This window comes from Dermochelys coriacea, chromosome 25 (assembly GCF_009764565.3).
Source record: "Dermochelys coriacea isolate rDerCor1 chromosome 25, rDerCor1.pri.v4, whole genome shotgun sequence".
Taxonomy (NCBI): Eukaryota; Metazoa; Chordata; order Testudines; family Dermochelyidae; genus Dermochelys; species Dermochelys coriacea.
Window position 1 is genome coordinate 1,609,568 of NC_050092.1, and position 19,863 is coordinate 1,629,430.

Genomic DNA, 19,863 nt, shown 5'->3' on the forward strand with positions numbered 1-19,863 from the left:
AACTACTTGATGAAGGAATCCATCAGCTATCGCATCTAGGAAAATCTGAGCCCTATTATTATTACTAGCACTGGTCCTCCATCTATATCTGGGAAGTTAAAGTCTCCCATGATCACACAGTTTCCATTAGTATTTACTTGATTAAAAACATTAAAAAGGGCTCTATCCATATCCAATTTAGATCCCGGAGGTCTAGAGCACACCCCAAGCACTATCCTAGGGGAGGCACTACTAGTTTTCTTCCCCAATGTAATTTTTGCCCAAACGGACTCCGTCTTATCCATTGCATCACTTCTTATTTCTTTACATTCTACCTCATCATTGATATACAATGCTACTCCATCACCTTTACCTTTATTTCTGTCTTTCCTAAACAGCACATACCCTTCAATACCTGTAGTCCAGTCATGACTACTATTCCACCATGTTTCTGTTATTCCTATAATAGCTGGTTTCACTTCCTGCACCAGTAGCTCTAGTTCCTCCATTTTGTTACCTAGGCTCCTCGCATTGGTGTACAAACATCTTAATTTTTTCTGTTTGGCCTCGCTCACATTTTGTAGTCTATTAGGCACAGTCATTCTACAGCCAGTATAACCTATTAGACTGGTATCCACACTGCCCTTGCTCCTTATACACATTCTCCTACCCACGGCTGTATCCTTTCTTACTTCGTTTTCTTCCCTCTCAATGCTAAAATCCGGCGTGGAAATTACCTGGACATCTCCCAACCTTCTCCCCCAAATTCCTAGTTTAAAGCTCTCTTTATCAGTTGTGCCAGCCTCCATCCTAGAAGTCTATTTCCTTCCCTACTCAGATGAAGTCCATCCCGAGAGAACTGTCCTCTGTCCGTGAATGCCTCCCAGTGGCCATACATCCCAAAGCCCTCCTTATAGCACCACTGCCTAAGCCATCTGTTGACAGTCATAATCTTGTCACACCTTTGTTGCCCTTCTCTAGGAACAGGAAGGATCCCACTAAAGATCACCTGAGCCTCAATTTCCTTAAGCGTCTTCCCCAGCCTAGCATAGTCTCCCTTAATACTTTCCAGCAAGAATCTAGCCGTATCATTTGTTCCCACATGAAGGATAATTAGGGGATTCTTTCCCGCTCCCTTTAGGATCCTTTTCAGTCTCACGTCTACATCCCGTATCTTAGCACCTGGAAGACAGCACACCCTTCTATTCTCTGGATCAGCTCTGGTTACAGGCCTGTCTATTCTTCTCAATAAAGAGTCTCCGATCACATAGACCTGCCTTTTCCTGGTGACAGTGCTATTCTCCAGTCTCTCCCCTGTTCCCTCTGGCTGCAAGTTCTTTCCATTCCTATTTTCCCTTATAATCCTCTTCAACCCATCCTGTATCCTCCTGGGGCTCATATTTGGTGTAGTCTCCATTGACTCTTCCCCTTTTTCTTTAGGACTAGCCGCTCTTCTCTTCTTCCTTGCCCTTCCACCTTCAGCGACTACCTGCTGAACCCCTTCTTCATTTTCCTACTCTGCAAACCTGTTCCTGAGCTCTATTTCTCCTTCACTAGCCCGTCTTTTCCTCTGCCTGGTTCTTTTAGTCACATGCTTCCACTGACCACTTTCCTCACCCAGTTTCCCCTCAGAATTCCCCAGCCCTGCTTCCATCTGCAAGTCTGAGCTTTTCCCTTCAGATACCTCATGTCTTTGCTCCATAATCTGCTCAAACCCCTTCCTAAACTCAACCAGATTTTCCACCTGCATCTCCAAACCTCGGATCTTTTCCTCCATCAGCTCTATCAGACGGCATTTCATGCAGAAAAAACTCTTACCAGGTACCCCCTTCAGGATCATATACATACCACAGCTTCCACATCCAGTCATCCTCATTGTGTCTTCCACTACATGAGTCACTCCCACTGCTGCCTCCGTATGTGTCACAGCCTTCCCACCTCAATCCTGTTAATCTTCTCCTCCAACAGAACTCCCACTCAAACTCCCCTGTTTACAGCTCTGTTTGCTGGCTCCTGTGCCGCTGCAGATGTGTAACAGTCTGCGATCCTGGATGGAGAGTCTCTCAGAGCCGAAGCAATTCCTCAGTCCTAGCAGCACAAGATGGTGGCCAGAGTGCCCAAGAGCTGCACTCATCATGACTCCATCCATGAATGTAAGAACGGCCATACCGGGTCAGACTAAAAGTCCATCTAGCCCAGTCTCCTGTCTTCTGACAGTGGCCAATGCCAGGTGCCCCAGAGGGAATGAACAGAACAGGTAATCATCAAGTGATCCATCCCCTGTTGCTCATTTCCAGCCTCTGGCAAACAGAGGCTAGGACACCATCCCTGCCCATCTTGGCTAATAGCCATTGATGGACCTATCCTCCATGAACTAATCTAGTTCTTTTTTTAACTCTGTTATAGTCTTGGCCTTCACAACATCCTTTGGCAAGGAGCTCCACAGGTTAACTGTGTGTTGTGTGAATATATCCTTTTATTTGTTTTTAACCTGCTGCCTATTAATTTCCTTTGGTGACCCCTGGTTCTTATGTTATGAGGAGTAAATAACATGGGCAGTTTCTGCCAGTGGGGCTCCTGTGGAGGCCAGGCTGGAACTCAAAGCTGCCCTCCCTGAGCATAAGCCCCAGGATGACTGGCTGTGGGGCTATCACCTGCCCCCCACTGGGGTATCTCTCAGGAGAGGGAGGGCAGCTGACTTAGTGCATGCATGTGGGGGAGATGATGAGTTGATGGGGGGTGTTGTGGGGAGAAGGGAAGAATTAACTGACTTCGTTGGGGCTCACTATGAGTGCAAGGGCCCACTCCTGCTGCATTCAACGCAGGGCCCCCTGCCCGTGGGGAGTAAGGAGAAAGCAAAAGGCTGGAGCTGAGGGAGTGACTTCTCAGTAGCAGCTGGGCAACAGCAGAGCCCCCTCACTGCACTGACCGTAGATACCTGGGGTGGGATTCACAGAAGGCTGTAGGCTTTGCAGTGCCAAGAGTCACAGTACCTAACTTTTGGGCACCTAGAAAATCACAGGAACAACACTGAGTTAGGTGCCTCGGCTCCTACATGATGACCCCGGCCCAAACTAAACAGCCAGAAGAGGAGCAGGCGGTGACGGCCACCTTAAGTTTTAGCCCAATGGTTTCAGCACTTACCTGGGATGTGGGATATTCAGGTTCAGCTCTCCTTTTCTGCCAGAGGGGAACCAGGATCCAGAGGTGGATTACGGATGTGTAGGGCGCTGGGCCAGAGCAAGTGGGGGCCCACCTCCCCCTGCTTCTGCTAGGGAAATGGGGTCAGGGCACAGGGGCTTCCCCCACTCCTTGGCAGGAGCACCAGGGCAGGTGGAGCAGGTCAGGGCACAGGGGTGCCCATTTTTCCAGAGCCCGCCCAATTGGCCAGGGTTCTGGGGGCCAATCCGCTACTACCAGGATCTGAACAGGCGTCTCCCCCATCCTGGATGCGTGCCCAACCACTGGACTACAGAGTGCCTCTCTTGCACTCACTCCCACCTTCCTCCCTCCCAATAACTAAGCATTTATCCACAGTGGAATGGCCACGGGGCCAGAGAGACTGGAAATGACTCTGGGACCAGGTGGTTCAGGCCCTAAGGTGGGAGACCCTGGGGGCCCAGTCCCCTTCCTCCAGTCACTCTTTTGTAATTGAGCCATAGTAGAACAGCTTCAGGGACCCAACATCCCAAGCTCAATGGGTAGCATGCTCTCCTGAGAGGCCCCTCTTCAAATCCTTTCACTACCCTGGCAGAGAGGGGGATTGAACCTGGGGTTGCTACACCCCAGGTGAGTGTGCTAACCACTGGGCTAAAGGTTATAAGGTGGGTGGGTACTAATGCCACCTCCTCCTCCAGCCAGATTTTGAGTGGGACCAGATCTAGTAGGCCTGCTCAGAGACCACATACAGATTGGGCTCTGCACACAATTTAGGGAGCCGAATGCCTGTCTCTCCACAATTTGTGACTTGTTCTGGGGCTTAACGCAGGAGACTGGTGTCTGGACACCTAGAGAGGCAGCAGCATGCTTGCCCCACAGTTTAAAATTTGGATATCTACTGTCTAGGGAACTTTTACTGCAGAGAGTTAGGTGCTGAGGGAGTTTAGGTGCCTACAGGGTTAGGCAGCAGCTGAGCGGGAGTTCTGGGAGTCATTATGGTGCTGCACAGAGGGGTTTAGGCATCGATGTTGCTGCATAGATTGCAGTCAGAGTGAACTGTAGTGTGAACAAGTGTCTGCGGGTGAAGTGCCTGGAGTTGTACCCACTTACTGAATTTGGCCAATTTCTTCTTAAATGTTCTTTGAGCCATTCGTCTTGTTAAAAGCTCATGTGAACTCATTTACCGTGTGAAGATCTTGGCTGTAAACAATAAAACAGGACCCGTATTTATAAAATCAGGGCTATTCCAGAAGGTGCTAGAGAGTACCTGATTAAATCCAATAAGGCATCTGCAGAGCTTAACACCACGTTGCCCACGGTATATTCCTCCTTTTGGGCAGCAGCGCCCGGATGCATGTTGATCACAAGCACAATCCCAACAGTCACAGCCATGAATGTTGTCCAAAGATAATAGGTGAGTGTGACCAACCCCATCTTCCCACAGGTCTTGGAGTCCATGGTGGCCAAGCCAGACATCAGGCTGAAAGAGAGAACATGCTCAGCGAACTCTCACAACTGAACTGCACAAGACATGTCTCTGGCAAAGACTGCCTGAGTCACCAACTCCATGCGGTGCTTGCCCCAGCAGAGCCGCCACTGGCCATGAGATCTGCAGGGTGCTTGCCACCCCGCCAAGGTCCTGAACTCCAATCCACTTAAGCTCATTTAGCTCAACCATCTGCTCAGTGCCCAGGGCTGGACAAGGAGCAAACAAGGTGTTCTCTTCCATTAGGACAGGAACGGAGAACAATGCTGAAAATAGGGTCGTGTCAGCCATTATATCAATCACTGGGTGTCTTCCGCCTGGGATTCCGTGTCCAACGCTGGTCACGCCATTTGAAATGGGCAAGAGAAGCGGTTAGAGGCCTGGAGAGACTTCATGTGAGGCCTCAGAGACGAGAAATAAGCAGGGACATGATAGAGGGTTAGATAAGGTGACCCAGGAGTTCTATTTACCCTCTCAGATTCTCCGGCCTGTGTCAGGCAGGAAGTCAGATCATAACGGTCTATGACTCATAAATGAAGTGAGATTGAAAGGCAACAAATTTTAAGGAGTCTGGTGGTACCTTAAAGACGAACAGATTTATTAGGGCATAAGCTTTCATGGGTAAAACCCACTTCTTCAGATGAATGGAGTGAAAATTACAAATGCAGGCATTATATACTGACACATGAAGGGAAGGGAGTTACCACACAAGCAGAGGGCTAGTGTCAGCAAGAGAAGGGATAGCTCAGTGCTTAGAGTATTGGCCTGCTAAACGTAGGGTTGTGAGTTCAATCCTTGAGGGGGCTGTTTAGGGATCTGGGTCAAAATTTGGGGATTGGTCCTGCTTTGAGCAGGGGGTTGGACTAGATGACCTCCTGAGGTCCCTTCCAACCCTAAGATTCTATTAATTCAATCAGGGTGGATGTAGTCCACTCCCAATAATAGATGAGGAGGTGTCAATTCCAGGAGTGGCAAAGCTGCTTTTGTAATGAGCCAGCCACTCCCAGTCCCTATTCAAGCCCAAATTAATGGTGTTAAATTTGCAAATGAATTTTAGTTCTGCTGTTTCTCTTTGAAGTCCATTTCCGAAGTTTTTTTGTTCAAGTATAGCTACTTTTAAATGTGTTATAGAATGTCCAGGAAGATTGAAGTGTTCTCTTACTGGCTTTTGTATGTTACCATTCCTGATGTCTGATTTGTGTCCATTTATTCTTTTACGTAGGGACTGTCCGGTCTGGCCAATGTACATGGCAGAAGAGCATTGCTGGCACATGATGGCATATATAACATTTGTAGACGTGCAGGTGAATGAGCCTCTGATGGTGTGGCGGATGTGGTTGGGTCCTCTGATAGTGTTGCTCATTCACCTGCATGTCTACACCCAGCCTGTCGAATTGGCCCTGTCAACACCAGTTCTCCACTTGTGAGATAACTCCCTTCCCTTCATGTGTCATTATATAATGCCTGCATCTGTAATTTTCACTCCATGCATCTGAAGAAGTGGGTTTTACCCACAAAAGCTTATGCTCTAATAAATCTGTTAGTCTTTAAGGTGCCAACAGACTCCTCATTTTTTTTTGTGGATACAGACTAACACGGCTGATATCTGACAAATTTTAAGTAGATTTTAAAACTCTTGTAGAACTAATTGGCACAAGATATCATTGATGCCAAGATTCTCATTGATGCCAGTAGGATTAAAAAGAAGGGATTCGACATTTAATAACTCATAGGCACTGACTCCATGGGTGCTACAGGGCCGGAGCACCCACAGACACAGCCACTGGCAACCCCCCCAATCAGCTCCTCCCTCTCCCCCCAGCCCCTCCTGCCTGCCAGTGGGCCCTGCCAATCAGCTACTTCCCCTCCACCCAGTGCCTCCCACCTGCTGGCGGGCCCCATCCATCAGCTCCTCCCCCTCCCTCTCAGCACTTCCCATCTGCTGTGATCAGCTGTTCAGTGGCGTGCAGGAGGCACTGGGGAGGAGGGGAAGGAGCGAGGGTGGGGCATGTTCGGGGGGGCAGAGCAGGGGTGGGAAGAGATGGAGGGAGGCAGGGTGGGGGCAAGAAAAGGCAGGGCATGGGTGGAGTGGGGGCAGGAAGAGGTGGGGTGGGATGGGGGATTGGGGTTGAGTAGGGGTAGGGATTGGGGTAGAGAACCACCCCAGGAACACAGAAAGATGGCGCCTCTGTAAAGAATAATAAGAACACCCACACTTACATGAGATAGGACAGAGAACTTATAGGAAAGTGAGTCTGTCTGCTTCAGGGCTTAATCCAAACTTCCCCCAAAGGCAGGTTATTCCATAAATGTCACTTGTCCAGTTTTTTATAATAGTTGGGCCTACAAATTTACCCTAATTGGGAGTTCAGCTGTGAGTGAAACTTCCTAGAATGTCACAATAATGGGTAACAATAAATGTTAATGGAAAAAGGTGGGAAAAGGAGTCCAAATGCAAAGGCCAACTGCTATAATCCAAGGACCGTATTAAAATCATGCCTGGTAAAGGAGAGACATGTGGGGCCAGAAAGCAATGAACCAAAATTGGTGTGTGTTAGAAATTGGGTCTAATTGGTGGACAAAATAATGAAGGGATGGACTTTTCTGCCCACCACTCCTTTGGGGGTCCCTCTAAGAAAAGACTTTGTGGGGGGTGGAATCAGGACAACTATTGGCTCAGAAGCAGGAGGACTGGAAGGAGCAAACTTTCCCATCATGGCTGCCATCGGAGGGGGTGCTAGCCCATGGGAGGCCAAGCAGGAACATTTTGGGGCCCCCCCTCTTACCCCTCATGCCACAAACCAAACAATATCCCCAGACCCCACACACACACACACACACAGACACTTGTTAAAAAGTCCACATTCAATATGATGGATGGTATTAGTGGGTAATACTAAATCGGGGACCAAGACTGTATATTTTGCAACACTGCTGTAAGCCTGCAAACAAAAAGGCAGCTAAAAGCAATAACTTAAGCATCCTGGTACTGGGGCAAGTTTGCCAGGTCTCAGAGCAGCTGGTCAGACTGTGTGCCATGCCTGTGTTTCTCCAGCAGTAAGGATGCAAGTAAGAGAGAAGCTGCATTTTCTCTCCTACCTGTTCTTTTCTCTCCCCATTGGAGTTTGAATTGTTTTATTTTCTAGGAAACAGGATCGGATTTTAACAGCAACAGCTCCAGCTCATCTCAACTACTTTTTTCTCTCTCATGCATCCCAAACCAGGAAAGTTCTTACCACTTTTAATCCATCTAAAGGCTAGAGAGCTAAGGGGGTGCAGTTCACCTTGTCTCTCTAATCTCCTGGGATTTATACAGCTACAACTACACTGCATATATCTAAGAGACTGCCAGACAGGGGGGTTTTCCTTCTAAAAACTCTTGACAGTTAAGGGAAAGGAAGAAGGGATGCTGTTCAAAGCCTTACTTAACACTTTTTATTTTTAAGGCTTTAGCTGTTTTTCCTTCTTTTTCTTGATCTTTAATAAAAGGCCAGAGAGATTTGTAGTTTTGTGTTCCATGGGACTAAGCCAGGTCTCTGTACTCAGAACCCCACACTCAGTTTAAAACACAGTGTTGTATTGTGACAGTGTCAGGTGAGCATCTTTGATTGGCTGTGTCCATTTATTCCACTGAAATTAATACAACAGGTTTCTTGCACGTTCTTCTGAGGCAGCTGGTCCTGCCTATCATCCGACAAGCATCCGAGCCGAGGGATCCCATTGCCTGGTGACTCAAGGGACACAAAGGGGTGGACACGTGACTTCCCCACATGACTCCTCCCCACCCCGCCCCCAGCTTGGGGCCCCAGCGCTCTCCCTGTCCCCTCCCAATCCCACGTTACCTGGGGGGGCTCTGTCCTCCTGCTGCGCTGGCTCCCTCTGCCTCTTCCTGGCAGCCAGGCCCTGGAGCCACTCCTGAATGCTGCCCAGGGCAGCACAGGCACTGCCTGGGAGAGCGCCGAGCTGCCTCCCTCCAGGCTTGGCACCCAGGACAGCGGCTGAGCAAGTCGGACTCCCCCCAAGGCATGCTCAGAAGCTGAGTCTGGGCAGGGCACAGCCTGCTGCTGCCACAGCCAGGTGTGCTCCCAGGCAGCGGGGTTGGAAGAGGAGAGGCTCTGGTCCTGCCCCTGCTCCTTCCTCTCCCCACCCAGGCTGGCTGCTGGGGGCACTTGACCTTGCTAGAGGGGCACTTGGCCCTCTGGGCACCTACCACGAGTCACCCGTCAGAGGCAATCTGGAATGTCCATGGTCCTGAGCTCTTCTTGGGTTATAGGAAAATTAAATGTTTCTGAATTCTGCAAAAGCCTTTTTTGAGCTCTCCCAATGGGCTTGTTTTTACATGTCCAAACTCCTTGTACATGCAGGGTTGGTCTACACCGCACTGTTACAGCTGCATAGCGACATTTCACACCCCTGAGAGACTGTTAAACCAACTAACCCCAGTGTAGACCATGGTAGGTTGAGAAGAATTCTTCCGTCGACCTAGCTGCTGCCTCTCAAGGAGGTGGACGATCGCCAATGCCAGGAGAGCCTCTCTCATCGCTGTAGGAAGTGGCTGCACTTACTGAAGCACTACAATGGTGTAGACAGAGCCTCAGGCCATGTCTACACTGCCACGTATGTCAGCAAAACGTATGTCGCTCAGGGGGGTGGAAACCACCACCCCACCACACCCCCTGCCGTGAGTGACATATGTTTCACCGGCATAAGGGCTCACGTGCACAGCACTGTGCTGGTGGGAGAGCTGCTCCTGCTGCTCGTTGCGTGGTTTTATGATGTTCACAGAAGCTCACTCTCTCTCACACACTCTCTTGGCGGAACAGAGCAGCTCCAGCCTCACAGCTATACAGCTGTAAGTCCACTGGCGTAGACATGGCCTTTCAGAAGGACTAGACCATGGGCTGTTTTAAACAAACGTGGTCTAAAAAGGTCTCAACAGCCTGCTAATGTGAACCGTTGCTCTGATTATTTGCCAGCAGCTCCAGCATGAAATTACAGTACTCTGAACCAGCACATTGTCAAACAGCTGCATTTGCTCCAGTGAACAAGGCAGTTAAGTAAATTTCTCCCAGCCATCTCTGGTCAAAGGGCTCTGACTTGGAGAATGTGCAGAGAGATGGCTGCCCTGCAGTGTGTTAGGCCCAGATCATGCTTGCTCCAAGTGTGGAAGGAGTTCATCTTTCTGGACCGCCATTCCTTGCTACAAAAGTCTGCTTGGGGACAGCCTAGGGATGCATGCAGGGGAGCAGGATAAAATCTGGGAGGGCCAGATAGGAGGAGTGGGCAGACCAGGGACGGTCAGGGGGCTGCATATTGCCCTTCCTTCAGCCCAGCCCTGCGTACATGCCCCAGAGATGAAAACACAGCCCCAGCCTGTATTATCTTTTCTCTAGAATCCACCTTTTTTCTGAAGTCTGCAGGACCATCTCCTGTGAACTCTAGCAGAATTCACATTGGGCCTATGGCTTCTGATGGCCTGCTAATTCTACAGCAGACCCTGTGAACTTCAGAAAGTCCACAGGAACTCAGATGTGGGAAGTGGAGCAGGAATTGAGGTGGGGAGGTTGCAGGAACATAGGAGTGGAATCACAGAGAGCGGGTAGGGAGCTGTGGATCTAAGATCCCACAGAGTTCCTAAGCTCTGCAGAGTTCTTTGACCCCTTGTTTCCTTAGTTCCAGAGTCCTGCAGAGCTCCCTGGCTAAGCTCAGTCCATTGCCCTCCAGAACCTTGGGCTGCACAGGGGTAGTGCACTCTGTCCACCATGCTCCATCTATGTGTCAGAAACATTTCAGACTTGTCATTAAGCTTGGCAAGCACATGGAGGGAGACATGAGAGTGTACAACCCCCTAAACAACACCACCACAAATCGGGCCAAGGAGTTTGAAACAATAAAAGGAAGAGAGGGGTTGGACTAGATGACCTCCTGAGGTCCCTTCCAACCCTGATATTCTATGATTCTAAGAGGAAAGCAATTTTAGAGGCATTGATTCAAAAAAATATAAACTCCCCAAAAATTCACAGATGTGGCCATAATGTAGAACAAAGTCTATAAAAAATGTTTTTTAAAAAAACCCTAATATATATAACTGAAAGGAAAAATAGAAATCAGACTCTGATGTGAAACATTTTAACAAATGTTTTTAACAATGATTTTAACAAACATCTAAACAAATACTTTGCCTCAGTCTTTAAAAAGGCTAAAGAGGATCTTAGGGATAATGGTAGCATGACAAATGGGAATGAGGATATGGAGGTAGATATTACCATATCTGAGGTAGAAGCGAAACTCAAACAGCTTAGTTTTCAGAGTAGCAGCCGTGTTAGTCTGTATTCGCAAAAAGAAAAGGAGTACTTGTGGCACCTTAGAGACTAATAAATTTATTAGAGCATAAGCTTTCGTGAGCTACAGCTCACTTCATCGGATGCATGAAGTGAGCTGTAGCTCACGAAAGCTTATGCTCTAATAAATTTGTTAGTCTCAAACAGCTTAATGAGACTAAATCAGGGGGCCCAGATAATCTTCATCCAAGAATATTAAAGGAATTGGCACCCGAAATTGCAAGCCCATTAGCAAGAACTTTTAATGAATCTGTAAACTCAGGAGTAGTACCGAATGATTGGAGAATTGCTAATATAGTTCCTATTTTTAAGAAAGGAAAAAAAAAAGTGATCCGGGTAACTACAGGCCAGTTAGTTTGACATCTGTAGTATGCAAGGTCCTGGAAAAAATTTTGAAGGAGAAATTAGTTAAGGACATTGAAGTCAATGGTAAATGGGACAAAATACAACATGGTTTTACAAAAGGTAGATCATGCCAAACCAACCTAATCTCCTTTTTTGAAAAAGTAACAGATTTTTTAGATAAAGGAAATGCAGTGGATCTAATTTACCTAGATTTCAGTAAGGCATTTGATACCGTGCCACATGGGGAATTATTAGTTAAATTGGAAAAGATGGGGATCAATATGAACATCAAAAGGTGGATAAGGAATTGGTTAAAGGGGAGACTGCAATGGGTCCTACTGAAAGGAGAACTGTCAGGTTGGAGGGAGGTTACCAGTGGAGTTCCTCAGGAATCGGTTTTGAGACAAATCTTATTTAATCTTTTTATTTCTGACCTTGGCACAAAAAGTGGGAGTGTGCTAATAAAGTTTGCAGATGATACAAAGCTGGGAGGTATTGCCAATTCGGAGAAGGATCGGGATATTATACAGGAGGATCTGGATGACCTTGTAAACTGGAGTAATAGTAATAGGATGAAATTTAATAGTGAGAAGTGTAAGGTTATACATTTAGAGATTAATAACAAGAATTTTAGTTATAAGTTGGGGACACATCAATTAGAAGTAACGGAAGAGGAGGAGGACCTTGGAGTATTGGTTGATCATAGGATGACTAAGAGCTGCCAATGTGTTTTGGCTGTGAAAAAAGCTAATGCAGTTTTGGGATGCATCAGGAGAGGCATTTCCAGTAGGGATAAGGAGGTTTTAGTACCGTTATACAAGGCACTGGTGAGACCTCACCTAGAATACTGTGTGCAGTTCTGGTCTCCCATGTTTAAAAAGGACGAATTCAAACTGGAGCAGGTACAGAGAAGGGCTACTAGGATGATCCGAGGAATGGAAAACTTGTCTTATGAAAGGAGACTTAAGGAACTTGGCTTGTTTAGCCTAACTAAAAGAAGGCTGAGGGGAGATATGATTGCTCTCTATAAATATATCAGAGGGATAAATACAGGAGAGGGAGAGGAATTATTTCAGCTCAGCACCAATGTGGACACAAGAACAAATGGGTATAAACTGGCCACCAGGAAGTCTAGACTTGAAATCAGATGAAGGTTTTTAACCATCAGAGGAGTGAAGTTTTGGAATAGCCTTCCAAGGGAAGCAGTGGGGGCAAAAGATCTATCTGGCTTTAAGATTCTACTTGATAAGTTTATGGAGGAGATGGTATGATGGGATAATGTGATTATGGTAATTAATTGATCTTTAAATATTCAGGGTAAATAGGCCTAATCCCCTGAGATGGGATATTAGATGGATGGGATCTGAGTTACCCAGGAAAGAATTTTCTGTAGTATCTGGCTGGTGAATCTTGCCCATATGCTCAGGGTTTAGCTGATCGCCATATTTGGGGTCGGGAAGGAATTTTCCTCCAGGGCAGATAGGAGAGGCCCTGGAGGTTTTTCGCCTTCCTCTGTAGCATGGGGCATGGGTGACTTGAGGGAGGCTTCTCTGCTCCTTGAAGTCTTTAAACCATGATTTAAGGACTTCAATAGCTCAGACATAGGTGAGGTTTTTCGTAGGAGTGGGTGGGTGAGATTCTGTGGCCTGCGCTGTGCAGGAGGTCGGACTAGATGATCAGAATGGTCCCTTCTGACTTTAGTATCTATGAATCTACATTAGATGATGAAAAATATTCTGAAAGAATTAATTATGAACAACTTCCTGGAACATTTTCTAATGACCTCTCTAGAATCAGGAATCAATTTTTAGAGTGTTCAACAAATCTAAATATTGGTGATTAGAGGCACCAATTTCTCAAATTTAGTCTTAAATTTAAATATTTTATGTGTATGTCATAATTATATCCATAATTCTACAGGGTGTCACTTTAAAAAAAAAAATAAATTACAAACACAAACCACGAAGCTGAATCCTAGGTAAGGTAGTTCAGATAGCACCAGCGTCAAGCCAGGAAAGAATAAAGAAATCCAGTGGTTAGTTTCTGGAAACACATTACACAGGAACCAATTGACAACAGTTTATAGAAAGGACAAGCTTCACCTAGCCTCATTCAACACTTGTGCATCATCCATCGAACGGGTAAGCAAAATATCCAGCCAAAACAAAGCTCCGAAGCTCCATCTTCAGCCAGGTGCAATGCATGGAGCTGTAACTGACAGTGCTTGTGCTATGTTGACAATGTTATTGGTAGCAAATGATCAGGTGGGCTCCCTGCAGGGAACTCACTGGAGCTGGCTGGAAATGGAAATGTGAGGAGACTAATGCTGTGAGGGGCACGTGTCACTGCTCATAGGCACATGCCAGAGATAATTTGGACTCACGGTGTATAGGTAAAAGCTGCTGATTGGATTTGCCAGGGCAGTCAGTGCTGGATGATGAAATGAGATCACATAGCAATACTGACAAAAGAATGTGTGTTGTGCAGTCTCTTTTGCTCATAGCAGTGGGATTACACCGTGGGTATCCTCATTCCAGAGTAAAGGGGATTGTGTCAGCGTAAAGGGGAGTGGGGGCAGCCGGGAATGGGATAGAACTAGAGCACTTCTACCTGCGGGGTTGTATGGGCATTCCTATAAAACATCAACGTAAGGAATTTATGCACTTAATTCAGATTCCCCACTCCAAAATTACTGTCCTCCTCATTCTCTGCTGCCCAGCTACATGTATCACTCTACACCGAGATTATCCTCAACTAATCACATCAGCCACAATATCAGAGTCTCGTTCACCTGCACATCTACCAATGTGATATATGCCATCACGTGCCAGCAATGCCCCTCTGCCATGTACATTGGTCAAACTGGACAGTCTCTACGTAAAAGAATAAATGGACACAAATCAGACGTCAAGAATTATAACATTCAAAAACCAGTTGGAGAACACTTCAATCTCTCTGGTCGCTCAATTACAGACTTAAAAGTGGCAATTCTTCAACAAAAAAACTTCAAAAACAGACTCCAAGGAGAGACTGCTGAATTGCAATTAATTTGAAAACTGGATACAATTAACTTAGGCTTGAATAGAGACTGGGAGTGGATGGGTCATTACACAAAGTAAAACTATTTTCCCATGTTTATCGCCCCCTCCACCCCCCACTGTTCCTCAGACGTTCTTGACAACTGCTGGAAATGGCCCACCTTGATTATCACTACAAAAGGTTTTTTCCCCCCAGCTCTCCTGCTGGTAATAGCTCACCTTAAGTGATCACTCTCCTTACAGTGTGTATGGTAACACCCATTGTTTCATGTTCTCTATGTATATAAATCTCCCCATTGTATTTTCCACTGAATGCATCCGATGAAGTGAGCTGTAGCTCACGAAAGCTTATGCTCAAATAAATTTGTTAGTCTCTAAGGTGCCACAAGTCCTCCTTTTCTTTTTCCTCAACTGTCTGACTGCAATCCCAGAAGGGCTGAATAAGTGATTCATATGCAAATAATCCTGCTTTGGGATGAGTGAATTAGTTTGCCAATCTGGTTATCAAGCGGGTGGGGGAAAATGGAGAGAAGACTTGATGCCAATCCATTCATTCATTCTCCTGTGTAGCGTGTACATTTTGGATTACCCAAGTCCAGAGAGCCAATCTCCTGACAATGTTGCAGACTGCTGTATGTTAAGACTGAGGCGGTTGAGGTTGGAAGCCAGGATATCCCTACAGCATGTACGAGACCATTTGGTGGGGTCTTTTCCATGCAGCTTTTGTTGGTTCAGATGCATAAAGCTAGTGGGCTGGTCTGAACTCCGGCATATGGAGCAAGCAGCCAAGCCTCCTGAGCTGGGTTGAGTCGCTTGGGAAGACTTTGGAGGCTGGCTGAGCTGACCTCATTAGTAACATGAAGAAATAACCATGTTCCTTCAAGACATTGCCGTTTCATGTCTAAAGTGTCCGTCTGGTGCGTTTGTGTCTTGGTGGTGGCCTGGGTTTGAGAGCCATACAAAAGGACAGAAGCCACTGCTGCTTGATAGAAACTCATCTTACTCTGAGTTCATACGTGGTGTTGGTGCCACGGAGGCTTCCCAAGTGTGTGCACAACAGCTGTAGCCTTGCTGAGCTGAGGTTTCATGTCAGCAAGGCTGCCTCCCTCCTTGGTGGCAACAGAGCCAAGACACTCATGTAAGTTGACACATTCAACAACTTCTTGAATTGGAGGTGGCGGTGGTCCTCCTTCTCAAGAGGCCCCTGCTGCAGTGAGCATTTCATGGAGCCCCTGTCATGGCTTCCTGCTCACCTATTAATCTTACACCGCCTAGGGAGGTGCAGACCTGGCTAGCTGGCACTGCCGAATTGTTCACTGCCAGTGGGGGGCTGGCACAGGCTTTGCTGCTATGAGCCATATACATTTGGGGGAAAAAATCCATCCTTTTCCACTTTAAATATATATTTTTTACATGAGAGATACAGCTAGGTTAGCTAGAGATGTATACAGTCCTCAGAGAAAACATGGATTTTGTTTTTATGGGCCAAACTGGTGAAGCCTGACTCTGCACTTGATGGCATTTCTCGGTTTGAATGAAATGCAGTAACTTGAACACTGCATCCGATCAATTACATGTGGCACCCCTGGCTTCAGGCTAGCAGAGCTACCAGCTTCAGCAACTGCTGTAATTGTCTAGAGATCAAAGAGATGGTTGAGGGCAGCCATCAACACCTTCCAGCATAACACCACCGTCATTTTAGCTCTGCCCAGTCTCCCAATAGAGTATAAAAATTCTGACACCCTGAAAAAGAAAGGAAAGGAAAGGGCCTGAAGGGCATAGGAGCACACACAAGCCTCTGGCATGGGGTGGGAAAAAGGATCTGGTGAGCCCACGGAGCCCCTGGTATTGGGGAGGAAGTGGGAGAGGTTTCAGGGAGTCCCTGAAGAAGAAGACGAAGAAGAAGAAGGGGGTGGGGAACATACAGCTTGGGTGGGCAGGGTGGAGGGGTACAAGGAGTCACTGGTGCATGCAATGAGCACAGCCAACACACCCAACAGTATGTGACACATTAGTCTATACATTCACGGTATAAAAACTTTGTCTGCAAACCAGGGGTGCAATGGGGGGCAGGTCCTCTCCGGTCCCTGGCTAGAGCTGTGGGGTCTAATGACAGGCACCCCTTCACCGCTGGCCTGTGGGAGGGGCAGCCAGGCAGGTTCTAAGGGACAACCGGTTCTAAAAGGGCTTCTAAATTTAACAACCAGCCAAAAGTGGCGTCTTAGGCTCCGAGTCCGTGGGTGCTCTGGGGCTGGAGCATCCATGGGGAAAATTTGATTGGTGCAGAGCACCCAGCGGCAGCTCCCCGCCCCACGCCCGGCCCCAGCTCACCTCTGCTCTGCCTCTGCCTCCGCCGCCTCCCCTGAACGCACCCCCGTGCTCTGCTTCTCCACCCCCCCGCGGCTTCCCGCGAATCCCACTCTGCTTCTCCGCCCGCCCCCGGCTTCCCGCGAATCCCGCTCTGCTTCTCCGCCCGCCCCCGGCTTCCCGCGAATCCCGCTCTGCTTCTCCGTCCCCCCCCCCCGGCTTCCCGCGAATCAGCTGTTCACGCAGGAAGCCGGGGGGGAGGGGCTGAGAAGCAGGCGGCGGCTTTGCGCTCAGGCCCGGGGAGGTGGAGGGGAGTTGAGGGGGGAGTGAGAAGGACCACCCGCGCCGCAGCAGGTAACCCGGGGGGGGCGCAGGGGAATCGCTCCCCACCCTAGATCCCCTCCGCCTCCCTGGGCCTGAGCGCGAAGCTGCCACCTGCTTCTCAGACCCCCACCCCCACCCCCCAGCTTCCCGCACGAACAGCTAATTTGCGGGAAGCCGGGGGGGCGGAGAAGCAGAGTGGGGAGGCGTGTTCAGGGGCAGAGGCGGAGGTGAGCTGTGGCCGGGCGTGGGACGGGGAGCTGCTGCTGGGTGCTCTGCACCCACCAAATTTTCCCTGTGGTGGCTCCAGCCCTGGAGGTCCCACGGAGTCGTGCCTAAGGTGCCACTTTTGATGTGATCAGTGGGGGGAGTGGCCACTCCCCCTGCTCCCCCCCAGCTATGCTCCCCCGCCCCTAGGAGCCAAAGGGACCTGCCGGATGCTTCCTGGGAGCTGCCCCCAGGTAAGCAGCGCCGGGACTCCCCACCTCACCCCCCAGCAGGTCCCTCTGGCTCTTAGGGGCAGGGTGGGCACCCACTATGGTGGCTCACGAGACCCTGCTGCCCAGTTCTGGGGGCAGTCAGGGGACAGGGGAGGGGAGTGGATGGGGCAGGGGTCCGATAGGGTGGGGGGCGTCAAGGAACACGGGGGCTTGGATGGGGCAGGAGTCCCTAGGGGTGGGGGTGGGCCACGACCCCCTCGTGCGGGGAGGAGGGAACCAATTGTTAAGATTTTGGTAGCTTATGACTGCAGCCAGGCCAAATCTGAATAAGTGGCACTGTGACCTGGAACCTGGAGTCACAACCACACTCAAATCTGGGGCAGCTGGGCAGATTACCTGGGTCCCTGAGCAAAATTCTGTCTGGAATAATCTGGCTCCCAGTGCTCAGGAGTGCAGTGTAGGGGGCAGAGGCACCAGAGGGAGCATTTCTGGGTGGGAGGAAGCTCTTACTGAGATGGTTGCACTGGCTACACCTGTTGTTTATGTAGGACATGGTGTCTCTTCCCGGCTTCTGGAGGTGGTATGTCTTTCACGGGCATGTTGTAAAAGCAATCACCAGCTGGTGCTATTCTACATAGTTTTACTAGTTCTAAATGCTGCATTATTGTTACTTTTATGATGTAGTTTCTATTTTGAGAAGCTGTTGCAAACAGTAGGTAGTTTGCTCTCTGTAACTCACATAAATTCTTAGAGCAGATTATGCCCTAGGAACTGGGCATTGGTGTTTTGGCTGAGACTCCTGAAAAGGGGAATTGCCCTGCATGCTGTTTGACTATGTCTGTTCCAGGACTGGTGTTTAGGTATAAATAAAACAGGTTACACTAAGAAAATAACCATACAGTCTGTCACAGCTTTGTCTTCCAACAGAAATCCCCTGAAGTCTGCTACTGCCCAGGAAAGAGACAACAGGCATAATACCCAGGACTACATGTAATGCCATATTTTCTGCAAAAGCCACCTCTTGACACAAAATGTGATCCCGGACTAGGCCTCATGGTTGTGATGTAAACTTTGAAACTCTGAACTGAGCATTACCCGAGTAAAGCTGTCTGCCTAAGTTTGAAGGCTGCCTGAAACAGTAGCTCAGAGAAGTGCACTGTTTCCTCTCATCTCAATGGGGCTTAATTCTGAAACCCAATTCCCCTCCCCTGCCGTCTGATGTGCCAAAAGCCCCAATTGCTCCCCACCTAGCTGCCAAAACCCACAGCTATCCCCTTAAGACCTGTGCAATGCAATTATGTGCTGTCAGTACAAACATTTATGCCACATTAAAAATCTCAGAGCCACGTCTCAATGAGTGCTCTACGCGCTGGGTGGTAGAGCTAGATTTTTATGCTTTGATCCAATAGATATTTAATTCTTTTTACAAAGTGGAACAGCTCCACTAGGACACATTAAGAAAGCATTACAGAGCCTGACTATAACCCACTGATTGGACCTACGTTCATGTCTCAGCTCTGAATCAGGAAACTTTCTCTGGTTTTTGTCATGAACAATTTCAAAAGGTCTTATTGTGTTCATTCTGCATCAAACCCTCACGTTTTTGGTGAAATGTAATTCTTGTTTTCCAGCCAGCCCTATTCATTTCCAGACATTCTAACATTTGGATATTTTAAAAAGATGATGAATTTTTGTAAAATAAGCATACTCTTGGTTTTTGGTACTGTCAGGCTCCATTCAAACACTTTCAACCTTTCCTCATCTTTAACTGAGTTTTGGCTTGCAAAAGTAGCTTAAGTGTATCCCCTGGTGCATATATGCTATTACTTTAAAAAAAACTGTTAAAAGAACATTATGATTGCCAAGTCAATCACTCAAAAGTTAGGAAATAACAGAATTATGGTTTCCTGTATAGCCTTAATTCTGTTCCCTTGTGTATATGAATTATGATGAGTTTTTAATTACATGATTACATACTATTTCCCCCAACTATTTTAGCAGCAAGCCTGGAGCAAACTCTACTAAGAAAAACACAGATGGGAAACAGCGATTTTGGTAGTTTATAACTTGACCAAATCTGGGTGGATTTTTCATGGGAAGAGCAAAAGACCCCAAGACTAACTCCCTGTCTAATTTCAGGCTCCTGATATAAACCATGGAGACACCAGTTCTCTTAAAAAATAGTCAGAACAAAATGTTTATAATGGAAAATGATACGAAACCTAAAAACCTGGTGTCTGAACTTTGTGACTTTGTCCTCACTCACAACTATTTCACATTTGGCGACAATGTATACCTTCAAATCAGCAGCATTGCTATGGGTACCTGCATGGCCCCACAGTATGCCAACATTTTTATGGCTGACTTAGAACAACGCTTCCTCAGTTCTCGTCCCTTAATACCCCTACTCTACTTGCGCTACATTGATGACAACTTCATCATCATGG

General features: G+C 47.7%; 1 protein-coding gene across 2 annotated transcripts in view; it reads right to left on the reverse strand.

Annotated features, from left to right (window-relative positions):
- LOC119848535 (excitatory amino acid transporter 5-like) overlaps positions 1–19,863 on the reverse strand; it is a 96,018-nt gene that overhangs the window by 46,746 nt on the left and 29,409 nt on the right. For both annotated transcript variants that reach the window (XM_038384506.2, XM_043502864.1), the window contains exon 3: positions 4,406–4,618. In XM_038384506.2, the coding sequence (XP_038240434.1) occupies positions 4,406–4,618 (213 nt within the window). The remainder of the gene's footprint in view (positions 1–4,405; positions 4,619–19,863) is intronic.